Source organism: Moschus berezovskii, chromosome 24 (assembly GCF_049115385.1).
Source record: "Moschus berezovskii isolate FMDL1 chromosome 24, NW_MosBer_1.0, whole genome shotgun sequence".
NCBI classification, from domain to species: Eukaryota; Metazoa; Chordata; class Mammalia; order Artiodactyla; family Moschidae; genus Moschus; species Moschus berezovskii.
Genome location: NC_142483.1, coordinates 57,248,449 through 57,266,558, shown reverse-complemented (window position 1 = coordinate 57,266,558; position 18,110 = coordinate 57,248,449). Strand labels below are relative to the sequence as shown.

The 18,110-nt window shown below is 39.7% G+C and overlaps 1 protein-coding gene across 7 annotated transcripts in view; it reads left to right on the top strand.

Annotated features, from left to right (window-relative positions):
• Nucleotides 1-18,110, top strand: part of RBMS3 (RNA binding motif single stranded interacting protein 3) — an 841,063-nt gene that overhangs the window by 665,665 nt on the left and 157,288 nt on the right. For all 7 annotated transcript variants that reach the window (XM_055414762.2, XM_055414770.2, XM_055414766.2 and 4 more), the window contains exon 7: nt 8,285-8,391. In XM_055414762.2, coding sequence (XP_055270737.1) covers nt 8,285-8,391 — 107 coding nt within the window. The remainder of the gene's footprint in view (nt 1-8,284; nt 8,392-18,110) is intronic.

The following is an 18,110-nucleotide window of genomic DNA, read 5'->3' as shown; positions in this document are numbered from 1 at the left end:
TCTCTGTGCTATACAGTAGGACCTTGTTTTTTTTATCTTTCCTAATATAATAGTTTATGTCTGTTACTCCAAACCTCCCACTCCATATCTTCTCCAGTACCCTCCCCGTTGGCAACCAAAAGATTGTTTTAGTTTTTTTATTTTTATTTTAGTTTTTTAATTGCTGATGATTCCCCCCCCAAATTCTCATTCTTTTTCCATATTCTTTGCCATTATGGTTTATCACAGTGTATTAAATATAGTTCCCTCTGTTATACAGGAGGACCTTGTTTATCCATCCTAATATAATAGTTTATATCTTGAATCAGAGAGATGAGCTTGAGATATTTACTCAGCCATAATATGATTTATCAAAAACAGCGTCTTTCCTTTTATTTCCTAGACAAACAACTGTTCCACTTTTGTTGTTACTCTGGAGCATTTTCTTTTTCTGTAAGACTGTTTCCCATAGTAGAGAATTATATTTGTAACTAAAAGTGAAAGTGTTAGTTGCTCAGTCCTGTCTAACTCTTTGCAACCCCATGGACTGTAGCCCACCAGGCTCCTCTGTCTATGGGATTATTCTGGCAAGAATACTGGAATAGGTTGCCATTTCCTTCTCCAAGGTATCTTACTGACTCAGGGATCAAACCCTGGTCTGTTCCATTGCAGCAGATACTTCACCATCTGGAATATAAGCCACCAGGAATATAAGCACTAATCTGTTCAGTTCAGTTCAGTTCAGTAACTCAGTCGTGTCCAACTCTTTGCGACCCCATGAATCACAGCACGCCAGGCCTCCCTGTTCATCATCAACTCCTGGAGTTCACTCAAACTCATGTCCATCGAGTCGGTGATGCCATCCAGCCAGCTCATTCTCTGTCGTCCCCTTCTCCTCCCGCCCCCAATCCTTCCCAGCATCAGAGTCTTTTCCAGTGAGTCAACTCATCGCATGAAGTGGCCAAAGTATTGGAGCTTCAGCTTTAGCATCAGTCCTTCCAATGAACACCCAGGATTGATCTCCTTTAGAATGGACTGGTTGGATCTCCTTGCAGTCCAAGGGACTCTCAAGAGTCTTCTCCAATACCACAGTTCAAAAGCATAAATTCTTCGGCGATCAGCTTTCTTCACTTTCCAACTCTCACATCCATACACGACCACTGGAAAAACCATAGCCTTGACTAGACGGACCTTGGTTGGCAAAGTAATGTCTCTGCTTTTTAATATGCTCTCTAGGTTGGTCATAACTTTCCTTCCAAGGAGTAAGCATCTTTTAATTTCATGGCTGCAATCAGCATCCGCAGTGATTTTGGAGCCCAAAAAAATGAAGTCTGTTACTGATAAATAAAATTAAGAAAGTACATGCAAATTACTCTTTCTCTAAGTATTATTAACTTTTATTAGTTTCCACAATTTTACATTTATTTGCTTACTTTGGCCTAAATGACAGGAATACACGTGTCTGACATTTGTAAATATTACTCATATAATTGGTTTATTCTGTTAAATTCATTTCAGTCGCTCAACTCTTTGCAACCCCATGGACTGTAACACTCCAGGCTTCCCTGTCCATCACCAACTCCCAGAGCTTGCTCAAACTCATGTCTATCGAGTCAGTGATGCCCTCTAACCATCTCATCCTCTGTCATCCCCTTCTCCTCCTGCCTTCAGTCTTTCTCAGGATCAGGGTCTTTTCCAATGAGTCAGTTCTTCGCATCAGGTGGCCAAAGTATTGTTCTGTTAAAGTAAACTGTGATTAGAGTGGCAGCATAAATCATCCTAGCAGATATCATCGGGTGTTTGATCTTCTAACCTGTGCACAGAGAACCATCGTAATCTTGTCTTAGTGAATGTCTAGTCTTTTTGCTCCATCTCCAAGTTATGGGTCAATCACAAGAACTGCCTAAAACTCATTTCCATTTACCACAATGGTAAGGAAGGTAGAAAATAAGTAGTTAGAGACAGTGTTTGATTGGACATTCAGAATACATGGTTCTGGATGTGATATTTCCATCACCTACCACAAATTAGCTGGCAATTCATCAAAGTTGTATTTTCCTGATTGGCAAAATAAAAAGTTGAAATTAAATACATTTTAAGATCAGATGACTGATAGTGGCTATAGCACTTCCAGGATGGAAGTTTATTTCAGCTGTCCAAATAACTATACCACACTTGCTATATTAATAGTATATATAAAACATAATTAAATGGTAAACAAGCTGCTAGAAGTTGTAAGGAAATGTAACCAAATAGCTTACTTTGTCATCTGCAAAAAACTTTCTAACTCCAAAGTATAATTATTCTGTGTTGTAACCTTCGAGTAATTTTTGCCATATCAATTATACTCTGTATTTGGGACTTATATAACTATATGCTGTGCTCAGTCGTGTCCAATTCTTCGCGATCCCATGGACTGTAGCCCGCCAGCCTCTTCTGTCCCCAGAATTCTCTAGGCAAGAATACTGGAGTGAGTGCCATTTCCTCCTCCAGGTGATCTTCCTGACCCAGGGATCGAACCCACATCTCTTGCAGCTCCTCCATTGTCAGGAGAATATTTTTACCACTGTGCCACACACATACATATAATATATTATGTTTATCATTATAAAGCACGTGTGGAAGAAAAGTAGAAAATTATTTGTAGACAAATCATAGGAATCCACCCTGCAAAATTTCCTAGATGTGTCAGTAAGTATATAAATAAATAAGGACAGGGGTTCTAACATAGAGTTGGAACCACACTTATATCCGTAATTTGTTTGTTTATCTTTGGTTCTGCTGCATCTTCATTGCTACACTCGGGCTTCTCTAGTTGTGGTGAGAGGGCTCTAAAGTATGGGCTCAGTAGTTGCAGTTCATGGACTCAGTTGCCCCATGGAATGTGGGATCTTTCCAGACCAGAGATTGAATCTTGTCACCTGCATTGTTGGGTGAATTCTTGACCACTGGGCCACCAGTGAAGTCCTTTATATCCATAATTTATACATCATTATTTATCCAATATCAGTATATGCTACTTCTGTCTGCATATGAAGGAATTAGGGACACTGTTCAGGTAGAAGACAGCAGGAAGATTAAAGATGGGAGAATTGCATTAAGGGCTGAAAGTTCAAATATTGGGTTGGCCAAAATGTTCTTTTGATTTTTTTCTGTAAGATGGGAAAATGTGAACAAAGTTTTTGGCCAACCCAGTGCATTCTTGTGTCAGCTTAAAGAAAACCACACAACCTAAGTGTGTGGTTTAATATTAAGTTTTATTCAGGGTCCTTGCTGAGGACTGTAACCTGGGAGACAGCTCAATAGCTCTGAGAGAACCTTTACAAAAAGGCAATGGAAAACCATCTTCTATATCGAGTTTTGGCTGGAAATATGTGCAATCAAGCATATATCTCAGTAAGAGATTACTACACGAAGTCACAAAGAACAGACTATGAATGTATATGTCGCCCTGAACATCACAGGGATAGTTTGCTTCAAATAAAAACTAATTCATATCTATACCTGAAAAAAAAAATGGTTTCTAGATTTAAAATTTATCATATATAATCTTAGTTCTTTTAAAAAATATCTATTTATCTGTTTGGCTCTGTCATTTCTTTAGTGGTGTGCAGAAACTTTAGCTGCAGCATGTGGGCTCTAGTTCCCTGACCAGCTGTGGAACCCAGGCCTCCTGCATTGGGAGCACAAATTTTTGGCCACTGGACCACCAGGGAAGTCCCTTTATATTAGTTCTTGAAAAAAAATTTTTTTTAAATCTCCTCCCTGTACTCTCACTCGAAGATTTTTTTATGCTCACCTTTCAATAAGCTGCTGCTGTGGTCACTAACATACTCTCAGTTCAACTCTTCCTACCCCTTGTTTCCCCAAAGACTTACACTCTGAGGTGAGACACTTAAATTTAACACTTAAAACACCAGAATTGTAACTTAGGTAATAAAGAGATATTTCTTTAAAAGCCTGACTACAAACCCAATATAAATATTAGAAGAGTTTATATAAACTGCGTGCTAAAGATTAAAAATGCTCATCTTCCTTGAGGGACAGCAGGAATTCTGCTTTTATTAGCCATTCAGTTCAGTTCAGTTCGGTCGCTCAGTCGTGTCCGACTCTTTGTGACCCCATGAATCATAGCACACCAGGCCTCCCTGTCCATCACCAGCTCCCGGAGTTCACTCAAACTCATGTCCATCGAGTTGGTGATGCCATCCAGCCATCTCATTCTCTGTCATCCGTGTCTCCTCCCGCCCGCAATCCCTCCCAGCATCAGAGTCTTTTCAAGTGAGTCAACTCGTCACATGAGGTGGCCAAAGTATTGGAGTTACATATTAGCTAAAGCCTATGTCCATATCTACTTATAGGATACAATGTTAGAAACATTTTTAGTGAATCAAAACTGAAGGTGTGTTAAGTTTTAAATAAAAATCAATATATAGTGTTTTGCATTAATTTTACTAAGCAAAATATTTGTTATTGGTTTGTTTGCTTAAAATACAATAGCAAATCCTGTAAACCATTAGATTATTTTATCAGTTTATGCATCCAGTGTTTTATGTTTAATGCAAAGTTTGAAAGACTTGAAATACTCCACTAAGCAAGCAAATTGTAATTACTCCTTCATAATTACCATGCAACTTTATTGCCATGCATTGTTATAATTATATTTTAAATTCCCCCCATTTATATGAGAGACCATAATGTCTTCTGGCACATTGCAATCTGTGACTTATAACTGCATCTCACTTCCACAAAGGCCTTTTCTCCATTTAGCCTCTATTTTAACTACTGTTAAAAGAGACTAAACAAAATTAATTGGCATCGTAATACTGCAGTAAGGAAATTGTAGATAATATATTTCTCAGCTACTGAAATCATTTCATTATTCAGAGGATCCGTGCTTGGCCTCTGAGATCTGTTCCTCCTTCCTTAAGGAGTCAGTCATCCTCACATCAGCGCTTCTCAAACTTCAGTGTATACAGAAATCATCTTGGGATCTGGTGCAAACACAGATTTTAATTCAGTGTATCTGGGAAAGGGCCCCTGACTCCGTATCCCTAACAGGCTCCCATGTGCTGACACCGTTACTGCTGGTCCTTGGCCAACACTTTGAATAGCAGCACCGTCAAGCGTCTTGTAAATCTATGTGCAAGATGCTGTTAACAACTTTCTCTCTCTCACACACACAAATACACACACAAACTTCACTCAGACCTCTACTCCAATCACTTCCCACCTTCAAGCCTGGAAATTGTTACTATTAAAAGACTTAACACAAACAGAAACTGTTACCAAACTCAGTTTTGGCTGTTTGTTGCTATAAAGCCAGTACTTGAGAAGCAAATGTTAGGTAAGGTTAATTTATTCAGCAAGCCGGCACCTGGGGAGAAGGCAGACTCATGTCCAAGAACCAACTCCCGAGATTCTGATCAACCATGAAAGTTCTTTGTTTTTGTTTTTAAATACTTATTCATTTATCTGTTTGGCCGCCCCAGGTCTTCATTGTGGCATTGTGGCTCGTACACTCCTGGTTGCAGCACGTGGGATCTAGATCCTGACCAGGGATTGAACCTGGGCCCCCTCCATTAGGAGTTCGGAATCTTAGTCATTGGACCACCAGGGAAGTCCCATGAAAAATTTTAAAGAAATTAAAAGTTAATCTCTGTTAATCATTTGGGGAAGGGGTCAAAGTCTTTGTTATTTTCCACTAGGCACAAGCGGTTTTCTGATTGGTTGGTGCTGAGATAATAGGGTGGTATCCAGGAGTTTTGTGCCCAATCTGAAGTTACCATCCTCCACCTGCATGGGGGCCTTAGTTCCTACAGAAGAGCTGGAGATACGTTATCATCTATATTGCTATGGTGGAACTAGGACCCTGCCCCAGGGTGGATGTTCTGTCGTTTCTTGGCTGTTCCTCCCTTGTCTTCATATTCCCCCCCTTCTCTGATTAGCAACTGTTTGGACCTGTCCTTTGGATCTCAGGGAAGGTCAAGGAGATGGAATGTAACCTATGTCCTACAAACAAGAAATAGGGGACAGGAAAAGGATTTGTACCCAGTAGGACCCCACAGGGTCCCACTCAGTTTCAAAATGTCATTCAACCTGTGAAAAAATTTGCCAAGTAAGCCCTAGGTAATTACACTGTGAAATGGCATGGTTTCCAAAAGGATATGACATTTGAACTACATTTTGAAGGTTGCTTCATAATTTGCCAGACAAATAGAGGGACCAAGGTTGGGGGAGCCAGGAAAGAAAATTTCAGGCAGGAGAAAAAAGCATTTATAGGTGAGGGATCTGTAAACACCTGGGGGACGGGAGGAGGCTGATGAAAGGTAAGATTAAAGACACAGATTCTTATCTTCTAGTTGAGTTTGGATGTTTGTATTACAGGTGTTTAGAAATCACATGAGGACTAGAGGATTAGATAAATCTGATTAATATTAGGTACTAATGTTTTCTCTTCCACTCTCAATAAAATGGTCCCTTGGGAAACTAACAGAATGACATGCCTGCAATTCAAAGATAATATTATTGATATTCCATCTTATTTTAATGACACTTTTGAACATTTGTTTCTGGGGTTTTATTTCTTTAATTCATTTAATAAATCATTGTGGCCCTATCTTCTTTTCCATGAAAATCTGCTTCAGATTACTGAAATGACAGCAGATGTTTCAGCTTAGCAATGTCAATAAATACAAGTAGGTCGTTGTCAGCATCCACAGCCTAACACTCTATGAAGATCCTAGAATATCAGGGTGGCTAAGACTTCAAGACTCTAAGATACTGTAAAACATCATTTGCAGAGATATCTCTGTTAGGGCTTCCCTTGTAGCTCAGTCCGTAAAGAATCTGCCTGCAATGCAGAAGACCTGGATTCAATTCCTAGGTTGCGAAGATTCCCTGGAGAAGGAAATGGCAACCCACTCCAGCCAGTATTCTTGCCTGGAGAATCCCATGGACAGAGGAGCCTGGCAGGCTGCAGTCCATGGGGTCGCAAAGAGTCGGACATGACTTAGTGACTAAACCACCACCGCCTCTGTTGAAAGCTAAGAAAGTCTCACTCTGCGACTTTTTAAACTTCCCTTAGTGTTAAAATATTTTTTGAAAGTTCTCTTTTCAGTAATGGAAAACTTAAAGATAGGTTGAAAATCCAGAATTTTCTAGTCTGTCTATCTTTGGTCCTTGTCTAGCTAGATTATCGTTGTGTGTATGTTAATCACTCAGTAGCATCTGACTCTTTGTGACCCCATGGACTATAGCCCACCAGGCTCCTCTGATAGGTCAGTGGTAAAGAATCCACCTGCCAATGCAGAAGATGCAGGTTCAATCCCAGGTCAGGACAATCCCCTGGAGAAGGAAACAGTCATCCACTCCAGTATTCTTATCTGGGAAATTCCATGGTCAGAGGATCCTGGCAGGCTTCAGTCCATGGGGTCACAAAAGAGGCAGACACAACTTAGTGACTAAGCAACAACACACACATATAGTAGGACAGGAAAATACTTTTCTCTCTACCCCTTTGAGATCTTGACTGAGACAACCCCTGTACTAAAAGGCAACTTAACAGGAGAAAGACAAATAGAAGTTTAATACTATGTACGCTTCCTATATACATGGCAGATACTCAAACACTGAGTTTATCGGTCAGCAGCGCTGCATGGGAAAAGGCAAGGATACAGAGAAGAGCAAAGAATCAGTGCCACATGTGGGAGCTCACAAATGGGGCAGCATCCCAGCCAGCAGAAGACAGAAGCTCCCCGGAGCTGTAAAAATGAAAACTGGAAGGCATTCTCGCAAAAAGTGGATTGGTTCTGGACAAGTCACTTTCTTTAAAGGGAAGTCTACCAGGCAGGTGACCTCTAAGTTGACCAAGTCATTTCTGATTGACTGGTTTCACATTGCACTTCTCAGAGAGGCTGAAACTGTACTTAAGTCTGTTCAGTGACAAGGGGTTTAGCATAAGTGACTCCATTTGGGGCTTGTTGTCTTGCTTTTAACACCATCATGATCAGAAGGGGTTGGTTCTTGTCTTCTTACTATACCTCTAAGGCAAGTGCACATTCTGCTTAAACTGATTATTTTTTCAACAATATTTGTTATAGTCTTTGATGGTCTGCCAGTACTTTTTTGAAGCCCAGTTAGTTAGAACAGCCGCCAACAGAGTTGAAACTAAAAGGGGGCCAAATATCTCTCCAGAAGCAAAAAGACTTCAAAAGATATGCATTACAAAGCACTACTGTGACTCACATAATTACTTATTTTAAAGGGGATTTGCTAATGTAAAATTGGTTTCTTATCTTCCCAGCCCCTAGTGAGCCTTTACTGTGCAAATTCGCTGATGGAGGACAAAAGAAGCGACAGAATCAAAGTAAATACACCCAGAATGGAAGGCCTTGGCCCAGGGAAGGAGAGGTGAGTCCTGACTGACCTTTGCTCAGAAATGTGGCCACAGACATCCCTCAGAAGGCTGGCAAGACAGACACGGGGTCATGAGGAAACCAGGTCCCATTGAAAACCAGATGGCTTCAAAGGGGGGCAAATGAGCAGACCTATATTGATTTTGTCAATATGATTAGTTGAGAAGGAGAATAGGACTTCCAGACTGACCCTAGTTCTGCACTCATTAAATCCTCTTTCAGCAAATGTGAAGCCAATAGATATCAGTAGTTCCTGGAAGACTTAGCCACAAAGAATTGCTCCATAATTGTGTCATAGTTATAAAATAAAGCTACGATTACTTAAGAAAATACTTTCAGTGATGTCAACAGTGAGACTTACATGTTTGTGTTTGAAAGAAAACTCAGTTGGATTTATTTCATTCCACCATTAAGATGTTCTAGTTTTATTTATACGTGTACTTAGAGATTACCCAAATGCTCATACATGTGTTGATCTGTTTTTCATATGTACCTATCAACATAAAATGTGACATTTTCTGTTGGTCAAGGAGAAAGAAAAGCTGGTACACACAAGGTTCTACTTTTCACAACAAGGAGAAAAGCATTTAACAGTTAATTACCCATCTAGTCTCCTTACACAAAGCAGGAGAAAAGCAAGCTTATTGCTCCAATGCCACTTGGGGATGATTCCCTTTGGTTATTTTTGTTATAAGAAGACAAGGAAAATGTGTCTGGGCTTCTAAGAGGTCTTTTTATTCTTTGTGAAATAGAATGGAGTTGTTTGAATGCCTTGAATAAATGCCATTTGATACCAAGCCCATCATTTCAACAGAAGAGCTTTATTTAGTATTTCTGTTCAAAGCGTCTACTTCATCCATTCAGGCGGCATCCTACTTGGTGCAGCATTTTGTGCTTTCAATACTGAGATTACAGTTGTAAGGAAAGAACAGAGGCTGAGTTTTTTTACTCAGCAAAACTTTTAGCCACGCTTCAGTTTCCAAAACTGTAGTCTCTTTTGAGTATTTCCATGTAGATCTCAAAACCCCTCGTAAAGTAGACAGCTATGTTCAAATACTATGTAATCTGTAACGCATTACCTTAAAAAGAGAATTGCCATGGAGCATTTGAAAAAGCATAAAAAAAGGAGGGGGGTGTCAGTATTTGAATTTTAGAAAGATGTCTATGCTGTGTCAAAACAGAAGAGGCGGGGTGTGACCATGTGCTTTTAGTGGGCAGTTTGTGATCAGCGGGTAGCCCCGCTGCTCCCAGAAGACAGCTAATCTATGATAGCATTTTTTCACACTGGTCCCATGTCAATCATCCATGGTCTAGAAGGACTCATTTGATCTTTCAAAATTTGCTTGAGTCAAATGCTTGCTGATTAGAGATTTCTGGATCACAGACCATAACCCCAAAGCATCAATTTTTAACTCAATAACTTAGCACTGATGACTGGAATTACAGTTCCTGTATTATTGCGTTCACTGAATAGACGGCAGTTGTGGCGGGACTCCTCACTTGAGTCTACATTTCTTAGAAACCAAACTAATAGACGTAAAAGAAATGTAAACTTAGAGAACCCTCTCTGCCACTCTGTACAGAATCTGGGACTCTGGGTTTAGACGTGACAAAGACCACATGTGCTGTTGTTGCCAGGGAAGCACTGTGGGGCCAAGTTTAGGAGCCAGAGCACTTGTAATTTCAATGTAAGTTTTGAAGGTGTCTTCCTCATATTCATTTTCTAAAGTTGCTTTTTAAGCGCTACAGGTTTTCTTATTGAATGTGAGAATCAAGGGACCATCATAAATATATCTGTGATGAATAGAAGCATATTCCAAGTAGGTAGAGACATTCAGATGCAAGAAATCAGAAAAAAAATGGCATGAACTAAAAGTACACTTATCAGATATTTTGGTTTTGAGATGAGTGTTTTAATTTTTACCCCATGACTATGGTCTTAGAAGTAGATACACCAAAAATATTGGATTACTTTGCCCATTATTATGTTAATATGTATTTTTTCTTGACTTCCCCTTTGCATTGTACTTGCTAAAGTAAAATACGTGTGTCTGTAAGTATGGTGTGTATGGTATGACATCATACAAGTTAATCCTATGTAAGCAATATTTAATCATTTGTAGAAAGCCATCCATTCTAATTATTGTATTTCATTGTTTCTAAGACACACGTTTTTGTTGTTGTTTTTCCATATTTTAAACCTGCTGAAAGCTCTTATTATAACTTATTATAGTATTACAAAACAGTTTGCATTTGCTCCTATTAGTCACCTGGGGGCACTACCTACATTCTCTGCTTTAGGTCTTTGACCACATAGATTGTATCCATTGAAACTCTAACCAAAGCAAGGATGTGGGTCAGATTCTTGGGGGAGATTTTTTTTATTTGCTTCCTTCCCTCATCCAGATTGAGACATGCATCTTCCCTTGAAGTCCGTTTCTGGTGGGAAGTTTTGTTTATCATTTGTCTTGTAGCCCTTGTAGTCTCCAGCTTTATAAGATCATTTTGGATGTTTGTTTCTGCTTGTTTGTGTTATTCTGTAAAATAATGGTTGCCTTAGAATCCACCTGCAAAGAGAGAGAACCCAGGAAGATCTGGGTTCAATCCCTGGGTTGGGAAGACCCCCTGGAGAAGGGAATGGATAATCACTCCAGTATTCTTGCCTAGAGAAGTCCGTAGACAGAGGAGCAGAGTCGGACACAACTGAACAACTAACATTAACACTAGATAAAATTTAAAAATTATAATGTAGGTTCTGATGCTTTAGACCGTGAGATCATAGTGCAGATTGAGGCTACTCTTTACTTGTCCTGTCTCTAAAGTCAGGTAAAAAATGACAGTGTGATTTCTGAGCCAGTGCTTCAAACACAAAACCGGTGGATTGCGAGGAACTTCAAAGTACCTTAAACATGACAATTGATAGGCTAATTAAACTTTTCGTTTATGATGTAAAGCTATTTTATTCTGGGTGGCATTTTGATAACAGTTATTTTAGCATAGTTTGATGAAATGCTAATACTGAACCCATCGTACACATTAATTAAATTAGCCAGGTTTTGAAATATAGGTACATGATGGTGGACCTATTTTTGCATAAGTGAAAAACACTGAAATATTTGAAAGTTATTAACTAACCTCTCAAGTGACACCCAAAGCTGGAGCAGAAGGGTCGGGAGTGGGACTGTGAGCCTTCTCTTTCCAAGGGCTCAAACAGTCTTACCATTTTCTAAAAATGATTTCATTTTATTTATTTGTGGCTGCACTGTCTTTGCCGCTGCACACCGGCTTTCTCTAGCTGCAGTGCTTGGGCTTCTTGTGGTGGCTGCCCTTGTTGCAGAGCACGGGCTCCAGAGGGTGGGCTCAGTCGTGGCGTGCAGTCTTAATTGGCCTGCAGCATGTGGGGTCTTCTGGACCAAGGATTGAAGCCCTGTCCCCTCTGTTGGCAGGCAGACTCTTAACTACTGGACCAAAAGGACCACCATTACAAATAGGTGATCAGTGATCTTTGATACAATTATTGTGATTGTTCTGGGGCACCATGAACTTTGCCCACATAAGACAGTGAACTTAGTCCATAAATAAGTGTGTTCAGGCTGCTCCACTGACCAGCCATTCCCCTGTCTCTCTCCTCTCCTCGGGCCTCCCTGTTCCCTTAGACACAGCAGCACTTAAATTAGGCCAATTAATGGCCTCTACGTGTTCAAGCGTCCCATGTCCCTCACTTTAAATCAAAAGCTAGAAAAAAAATTAAGCTTAATGAGGAAGGCATATTTAAAGTCCAGATAGCTGGAGAGTTAGACCTCTTGTGCCAAACAGTTAGCCAAGTAGTGACCACGAAGGAAAAATTCTTGAAGGAAATTATAGCGCTACTGCAGTGAACACATGAATGATGAAACACACAAAAAGCAAACCGTCTTATTGCTCCCAGGCAGAAGTTTTAGTGGTCTGGATAGAAGATCAAGCCAGACACAACATTCCCTTAAGCCAATACCTAATCCAGAGCCAGGTCCTAACTCTCCTCAATTCTAGGAAGACTGAGAGAGGTGTGGAAGCTGCAGAAGAAAAGTCTGAAGTAAGCATAGGTTGGTTCATGATGCAAGTTTAAAAAAAAAAAAGAAGCAGCTGTCTCTCGCTAAGATAATTCATGAATATTGCTATACTAAACAGATTTTCAGTGTAGACGCAACAGTCTGCTATTGGAAGAGGCTGCCATCTAGGACTTTTCATAGCTGGAGAAGAGAGGTCAGTTCCTGGCTTCAGAGGACAGGCTGACTCTTGTTAGGGGCTAATGCAGCTGGTAACATGGAGTTGAAGCCAAAGTATCCAAGACTGGATACTACAGACATGATGGAGGCATACAGACAGATTCCCTACCCTCTGGGAACCTAAAATGGCAAAGTAGGAGATTCAAAGTAGAATCAAATATCATTTAGTGTTTCAGAAATAAAATCACTCCCTGTAACTGGCTTCATACTTATAAACACGTTAAGAAAACCAAAGCCAAATAACAACAAAAACAAACAAACAAATAACAACAAAAACAGTAGTCACTAGAGTGTCAACTCACATTTGTCTCATTACTAACCATTAACTATTCGTTTGATTGACTATTTTTCAGGGTAAGTAGCTGAGCAATTGATTTGTATGCATTTAAATCCCCCACTTCTCCCAAAAGTTGAAAAGCTCTACCTTGTCACCTGTCTAGTGGAGGCATCCATGTCCTTGGGTGCTGAGTGGCTCAGAAAGAATAAAGTTAAGAGAAGTAACTTAAGCTTTGGAGTGTTATTTAACAAATTTTCGGTCCTTCTCTAATGTACCCGTTTAAAATAACAATTCCTCCTAAATTTTAAGGAATCATGTGTGTCAACATCTGTGATATGCTCAAAATTGTTTGCTTTTGGTCATAATTTACCAGGCATGCTCCTTGAGTGACTAAGGGGCAAGCTCCAGTCCTCTCAAGCTGAGTGACAGTCTCTGTTCCTTCATCAGTAGGAGGAGAATGGTTGACAGCACAGCCTTGGTGAACGGGAGGATTAATGAGGTGTTGAAGGTGCAGTAGTGGGCACAGTGTCTGGCAACATGTGCTTACTCGAGTATGAGCTACCATCACAACTGCCATAATACCATCACACACACAACTCAGGGCTGTTTAACCTGAAAGCCAACCTCACTGTGCATTTCACGTGACTTGCCTGTGTCAACACTTAATTTCCAGTTTTATGCTATCTCTCTTTATTTTCCCAATGTTATTATTGTTAATGATGTAACATGTTTGAAAGAAAATCTACTGTTCGTATAACTTTCCAGCTGAATTTTTGACTTAAAAATATATCCTAAAACAAGTAGAAATTAATTTTACTTTGACCAATGTTGTTAATGTTTCATAAGATCATATCCACAATCATTATTTGCATTCAAGAATTATTTAGCACTGAAGCGTCACGTGGTTTTCAAATTTCTAGCCAGTTTTCTCTTGAAGTTCATGAAATCAAAAAAGCCAAGAGCTGGCAAGGGGAGGGGACTTGGATGGAGAAGATGAAAGAAAAATGCAAAAGTAAAAGAAAAGCCTGAACCCTTGCTAGATACCAAGGAGAAGACTGAGCTACTGAGAACTGATGGATTATATGGTTGGTGTTTTTAAGGGGAAAGAGGATAAATTATTAACCGACCTAGTCTGCCAAATAATGGCAATTATGAATGTGTTTATGCAACCTCAGTGGTTATGAAGAGTACATGCTCAAGTACTTTCCAGTATCTTTCAAAACTATTATCTTCAAAAGAAGAAGTATTCTGATACCACAGTTGGTGACTTTCTAGACTTAACAAAGAATTAGAGGACTTCCCTGGTGGTCTAGTGGCTAAACCTTCAAGCTCCCAATGCAGGGGCCCAGGTTTGATGCCTGGAAACTAGATCCCATATGTCACAGCTAAGACCCAGTGCAGCCAAATAAATAAATATTTAATCTGAAAAAACAAAGAATTAGGAAGCAGGAATTTTCTTGCATATTCTACAGGCTTCATAGTGCTAAATGTAAATAATCTTTAGGTTTCTACACCCGAATCTATTTCGAGGGTGAGGTTACCAAATTCTTCTGTGTAAGGAATCTTTAGAGTCCTTATAAGTAGTGGTATTAACTTACAAAATTTCCTTTTGTTTAGTGAAACACTCAGACTCATGAGATAATCAACAAAGAAAGACACAATTTGTGGGCTCCAAGTGTGTATATTTATCCCACTTACTAAAATTTATTTCCTACCCAGCATCAGTATTCCCAGTGCTTTCATGGTCATTTTTTAAAAAATATTTATTTTATCTGTTTGGTTGCACCGGGTCTTCGTCACAGCATGTGTGATCATTGATCTTCGTTGCAGCATGCGGGAATCTTGGACTGTGACATGTGAACTTTTTGCTGCAGCGTGTGGAATCTCATTCCCTGAACAGGGGTCAAACCCAGACTGCCTGCATTGGGAGCACTGAATTTCAGTAACTGGACCACCAGGGAAGTCCCCTTTCTTAGTCATCTGAATATGTGCAGAACAGCAAAAAGTTTGAGTCACCAGATGCGCGCTCCCAGCTGAGCTTGAACACGTGACACTTTGCCTTCTTGGTTCAGTTCTTATACTATTAAACAGTGTCCTTATTTAGGGCGACATTTTTTTTTAAACTTTTAAGTTTGTATTGGGGCAGATGCTTTTGAACTGTGGTGCTGGAGAAGACTCTTGAGAGTCCCTTGGACTGCAAGGAGATCCAACCAGTCCATTCTAAAGGAGATCAATCCTGGGTGTTCATTGGAAGGACTGATGCTAAAGCTGAAACTCCAATACTTTGGCCACCTCATGCGACGAGTTGACTCACTGGAAAAGACCCTGATGCTGGGAAGGATTGGGGGTGGGAGGAGACAGGGACAACAGAGAATGAGCTGGCTGGATGGCATCACCGACTCAATGGACATGAGTTTGAGTGAACTCCGGGAGTTGGTGATGGACAGGGAGGCCTGGCGTGATTCATGGTGTCGAAAAGAGTCAGACACAGCTGAGCGACTGAACTGAAGTGAAGTGATAGCCAATTAACAATGTTGTGATAGTTTCAGGTGGACAGCAAAAGGTCTCAGCCGTACATTATACATGTATCAATTCTCCCGGAACTCCCCTCCCATCAGGCTACCAAATAACACTGAATGGAGTTCCATGTGTTATACAGTAGGTCCTTGTTGGTTATCCATTTTAAATATAGCAGTGTGTATATATTCATTCCAAACTCCCTAACTATCCCTTCCCTCCCCCATCCTTCCTCCCAGAATCTTAAGTTTGTTTTCTAAGTCTGTGAGTCTGCTTCTGTTTAGTAAGTTCATTTGTATATATATTTTTTTAGATTCCACATATAAGGTATGTCATATGGTATTTCTCCTTCTCTGACCTGCTTCACCTCTAAGTCCATCCATGTTGCTGCAAGTGGCATTATTTCATTCTTTTTAATGACTGAGTAATATTGCATTGTATATATGTGGCGCATCTTCTTTATCCACTCCTCTGTCAATGGACATTTAGGTTGCTTCTATGTCTTGGCTAATGTTAACAGTGTGCAATGAACATTGGGGTACATGTATCCTTTCAGATCAGCTTTTCTCCTGATATATACTCAGAAGTGAGATTGCAGGGTCATATAGTAGCTCTATTTTTAGTTTTTTAAGGAAACTTCATACTGTTTTCCACAGTGGCTGTACCAATTGACATTCCCACCAACAATGTAAAAGGGTTCCCTTCTCCCCACACCCTCTCTAGCATTTATTGCTTTGGGGCTTTTTGGTGATAGCCATTTTGACTGGTGTGAAGTGATATCTCATTGTAGTTTCGGTGTGCATTTCTCTAATAATTAGAAATGTTGACCTTTTCATGTGTCTCTTTGCCATCTGTATGTCTTCTATGGAGAAATGTTTATTCAAGTCTTCTCCCCATTTTTTGAGTGGGTTGTTTGTTTTGCTGCTATTGAGCATCATGAGCTCTTTATAAATTTTGGAGACTAATATTTGTCTGTCATATTATTAGTAAATATTTTCTCCCAATCTGTTGGTTGTCTTTTTGTTTTATTTATTGTTTCTTTTGTACTGCAAAAGCTTTTGGACTTATTTATTTATTTTGAGGCTAATTACATTACAATATTGTGGTGATTTTTGCCATACATTGACATGAATTAGCCATGGGTGTACTTGTGTACCCCATCCTGAACCCCCCTCCCACCTCCCTCCCCATCCCATCCCTCAGGGTTGTCCCAGTGTACTGGCTCTGAGTGCCCTGTTTCCTGCATTGAACTTGGACTGGTGATCTATTTCACATACAGTAATATACATGTTTCAGTGCTCCCATATGTTTCTTTTTGTTTTTGTTTCCATTATTCTGGCAAATGGGTCAAAAATTATATTGCTGCAATTTATGTCAGAGAGTGTTCTACCTTTTGTTTCCCTCTAAGATTTTTATAGTGTTCAATCTCACATTTAGGCCTTTAATCCATTTTGAGCTTATTTTTGTATATGGTGTGAAGAATGGTCTGATTTCATTTTTTACATGGAGCTGTCCAGTATTCCCAGCACCATTTGTTGAAGAGACTGTCTTCCCAACATTGTGTAATCTTGCCTGGTTTGTCATAATTTAATTGATGATTGGTGCATGGATTTATTTCTGGGTTTCTATCCCATTTCATTGATCTGTATTTCAAGTTTTGTTCAAGGACAATACTTTTTTGATGTCTATAGCTTTGCAGTATAGTCTGAAGTCAAGGAGCCTGATTCCTCCAGCTCTGCCTTTCTTCCTCAAGATTGTTTTGGCTATTTGGGGGCTTTTGTGTCTCCATACAAATTTTAAGATTTTTGTTTTCAGTTCAGTTCAGTCACTCAGTCGTGTCCGACTCTCTGTGACCCCATGAATCACAGCATGCCAGGCCTCCCTGTCCATTACCAACTCCCGGAGTTCACTCAAACTCATGTCCATCGAGTCGGTGATGCCATCCAGTCATCTCATTCTCTGTCGTTCCCTTCTCCTCCCGACCCCAACCTTTCCCAGCATCAGAGTTTTTTCCAGTGAGTCAACTTGTCGCATGACGTGGCCAAAGTATTGCAGTTTCAGCTTCAGCATCAGTCCTTCCAATGAACACCCAGGATTGATTTTTGTTTTAGTTCTGTGAAAAAACATGCCATTAGTAATTTGATAGAGATTGTATTGAATCTGTACTTTGCATTGGGTAGTATAGTCATTTTGACAATATTGATTCTTCCAATCCATGAACATGGTATATCTTTTCATCTGTTTCTGTCTTCTTTAATTTCTCTCACCAGTGTTTTATAGTTTTCACAGTACAAGTTTTTGTCTCCTTTGGTAGGTTTATTCAGAGGTATTTTATTATTTTTGATATGGTGGTAAGTGGAATTGTTCCTTGAATTTCTTTTTCTGATCTTTTATTCTTAGTATATAGAAATGCAACAGATTTCTGTGTATTAATTTTGTAACCTGAAACTTTGTCAAACTCAATGATGCGCTCTAGTAGTTTTCTGGTAGCGTCTTTAAGATCTTCTATGTATAGTTTTATGTCATCTGCAAGCAGTAAGAGTTTAACTTCTTTTTCAGTTTGGATTCCCTTCACTTCTTTATTTCTCTGGTTGCGATAGCTAGGACTTCTAAACCTATGTTGAATAAAAGTGGTGAGAGTGGACATCCTTGTCA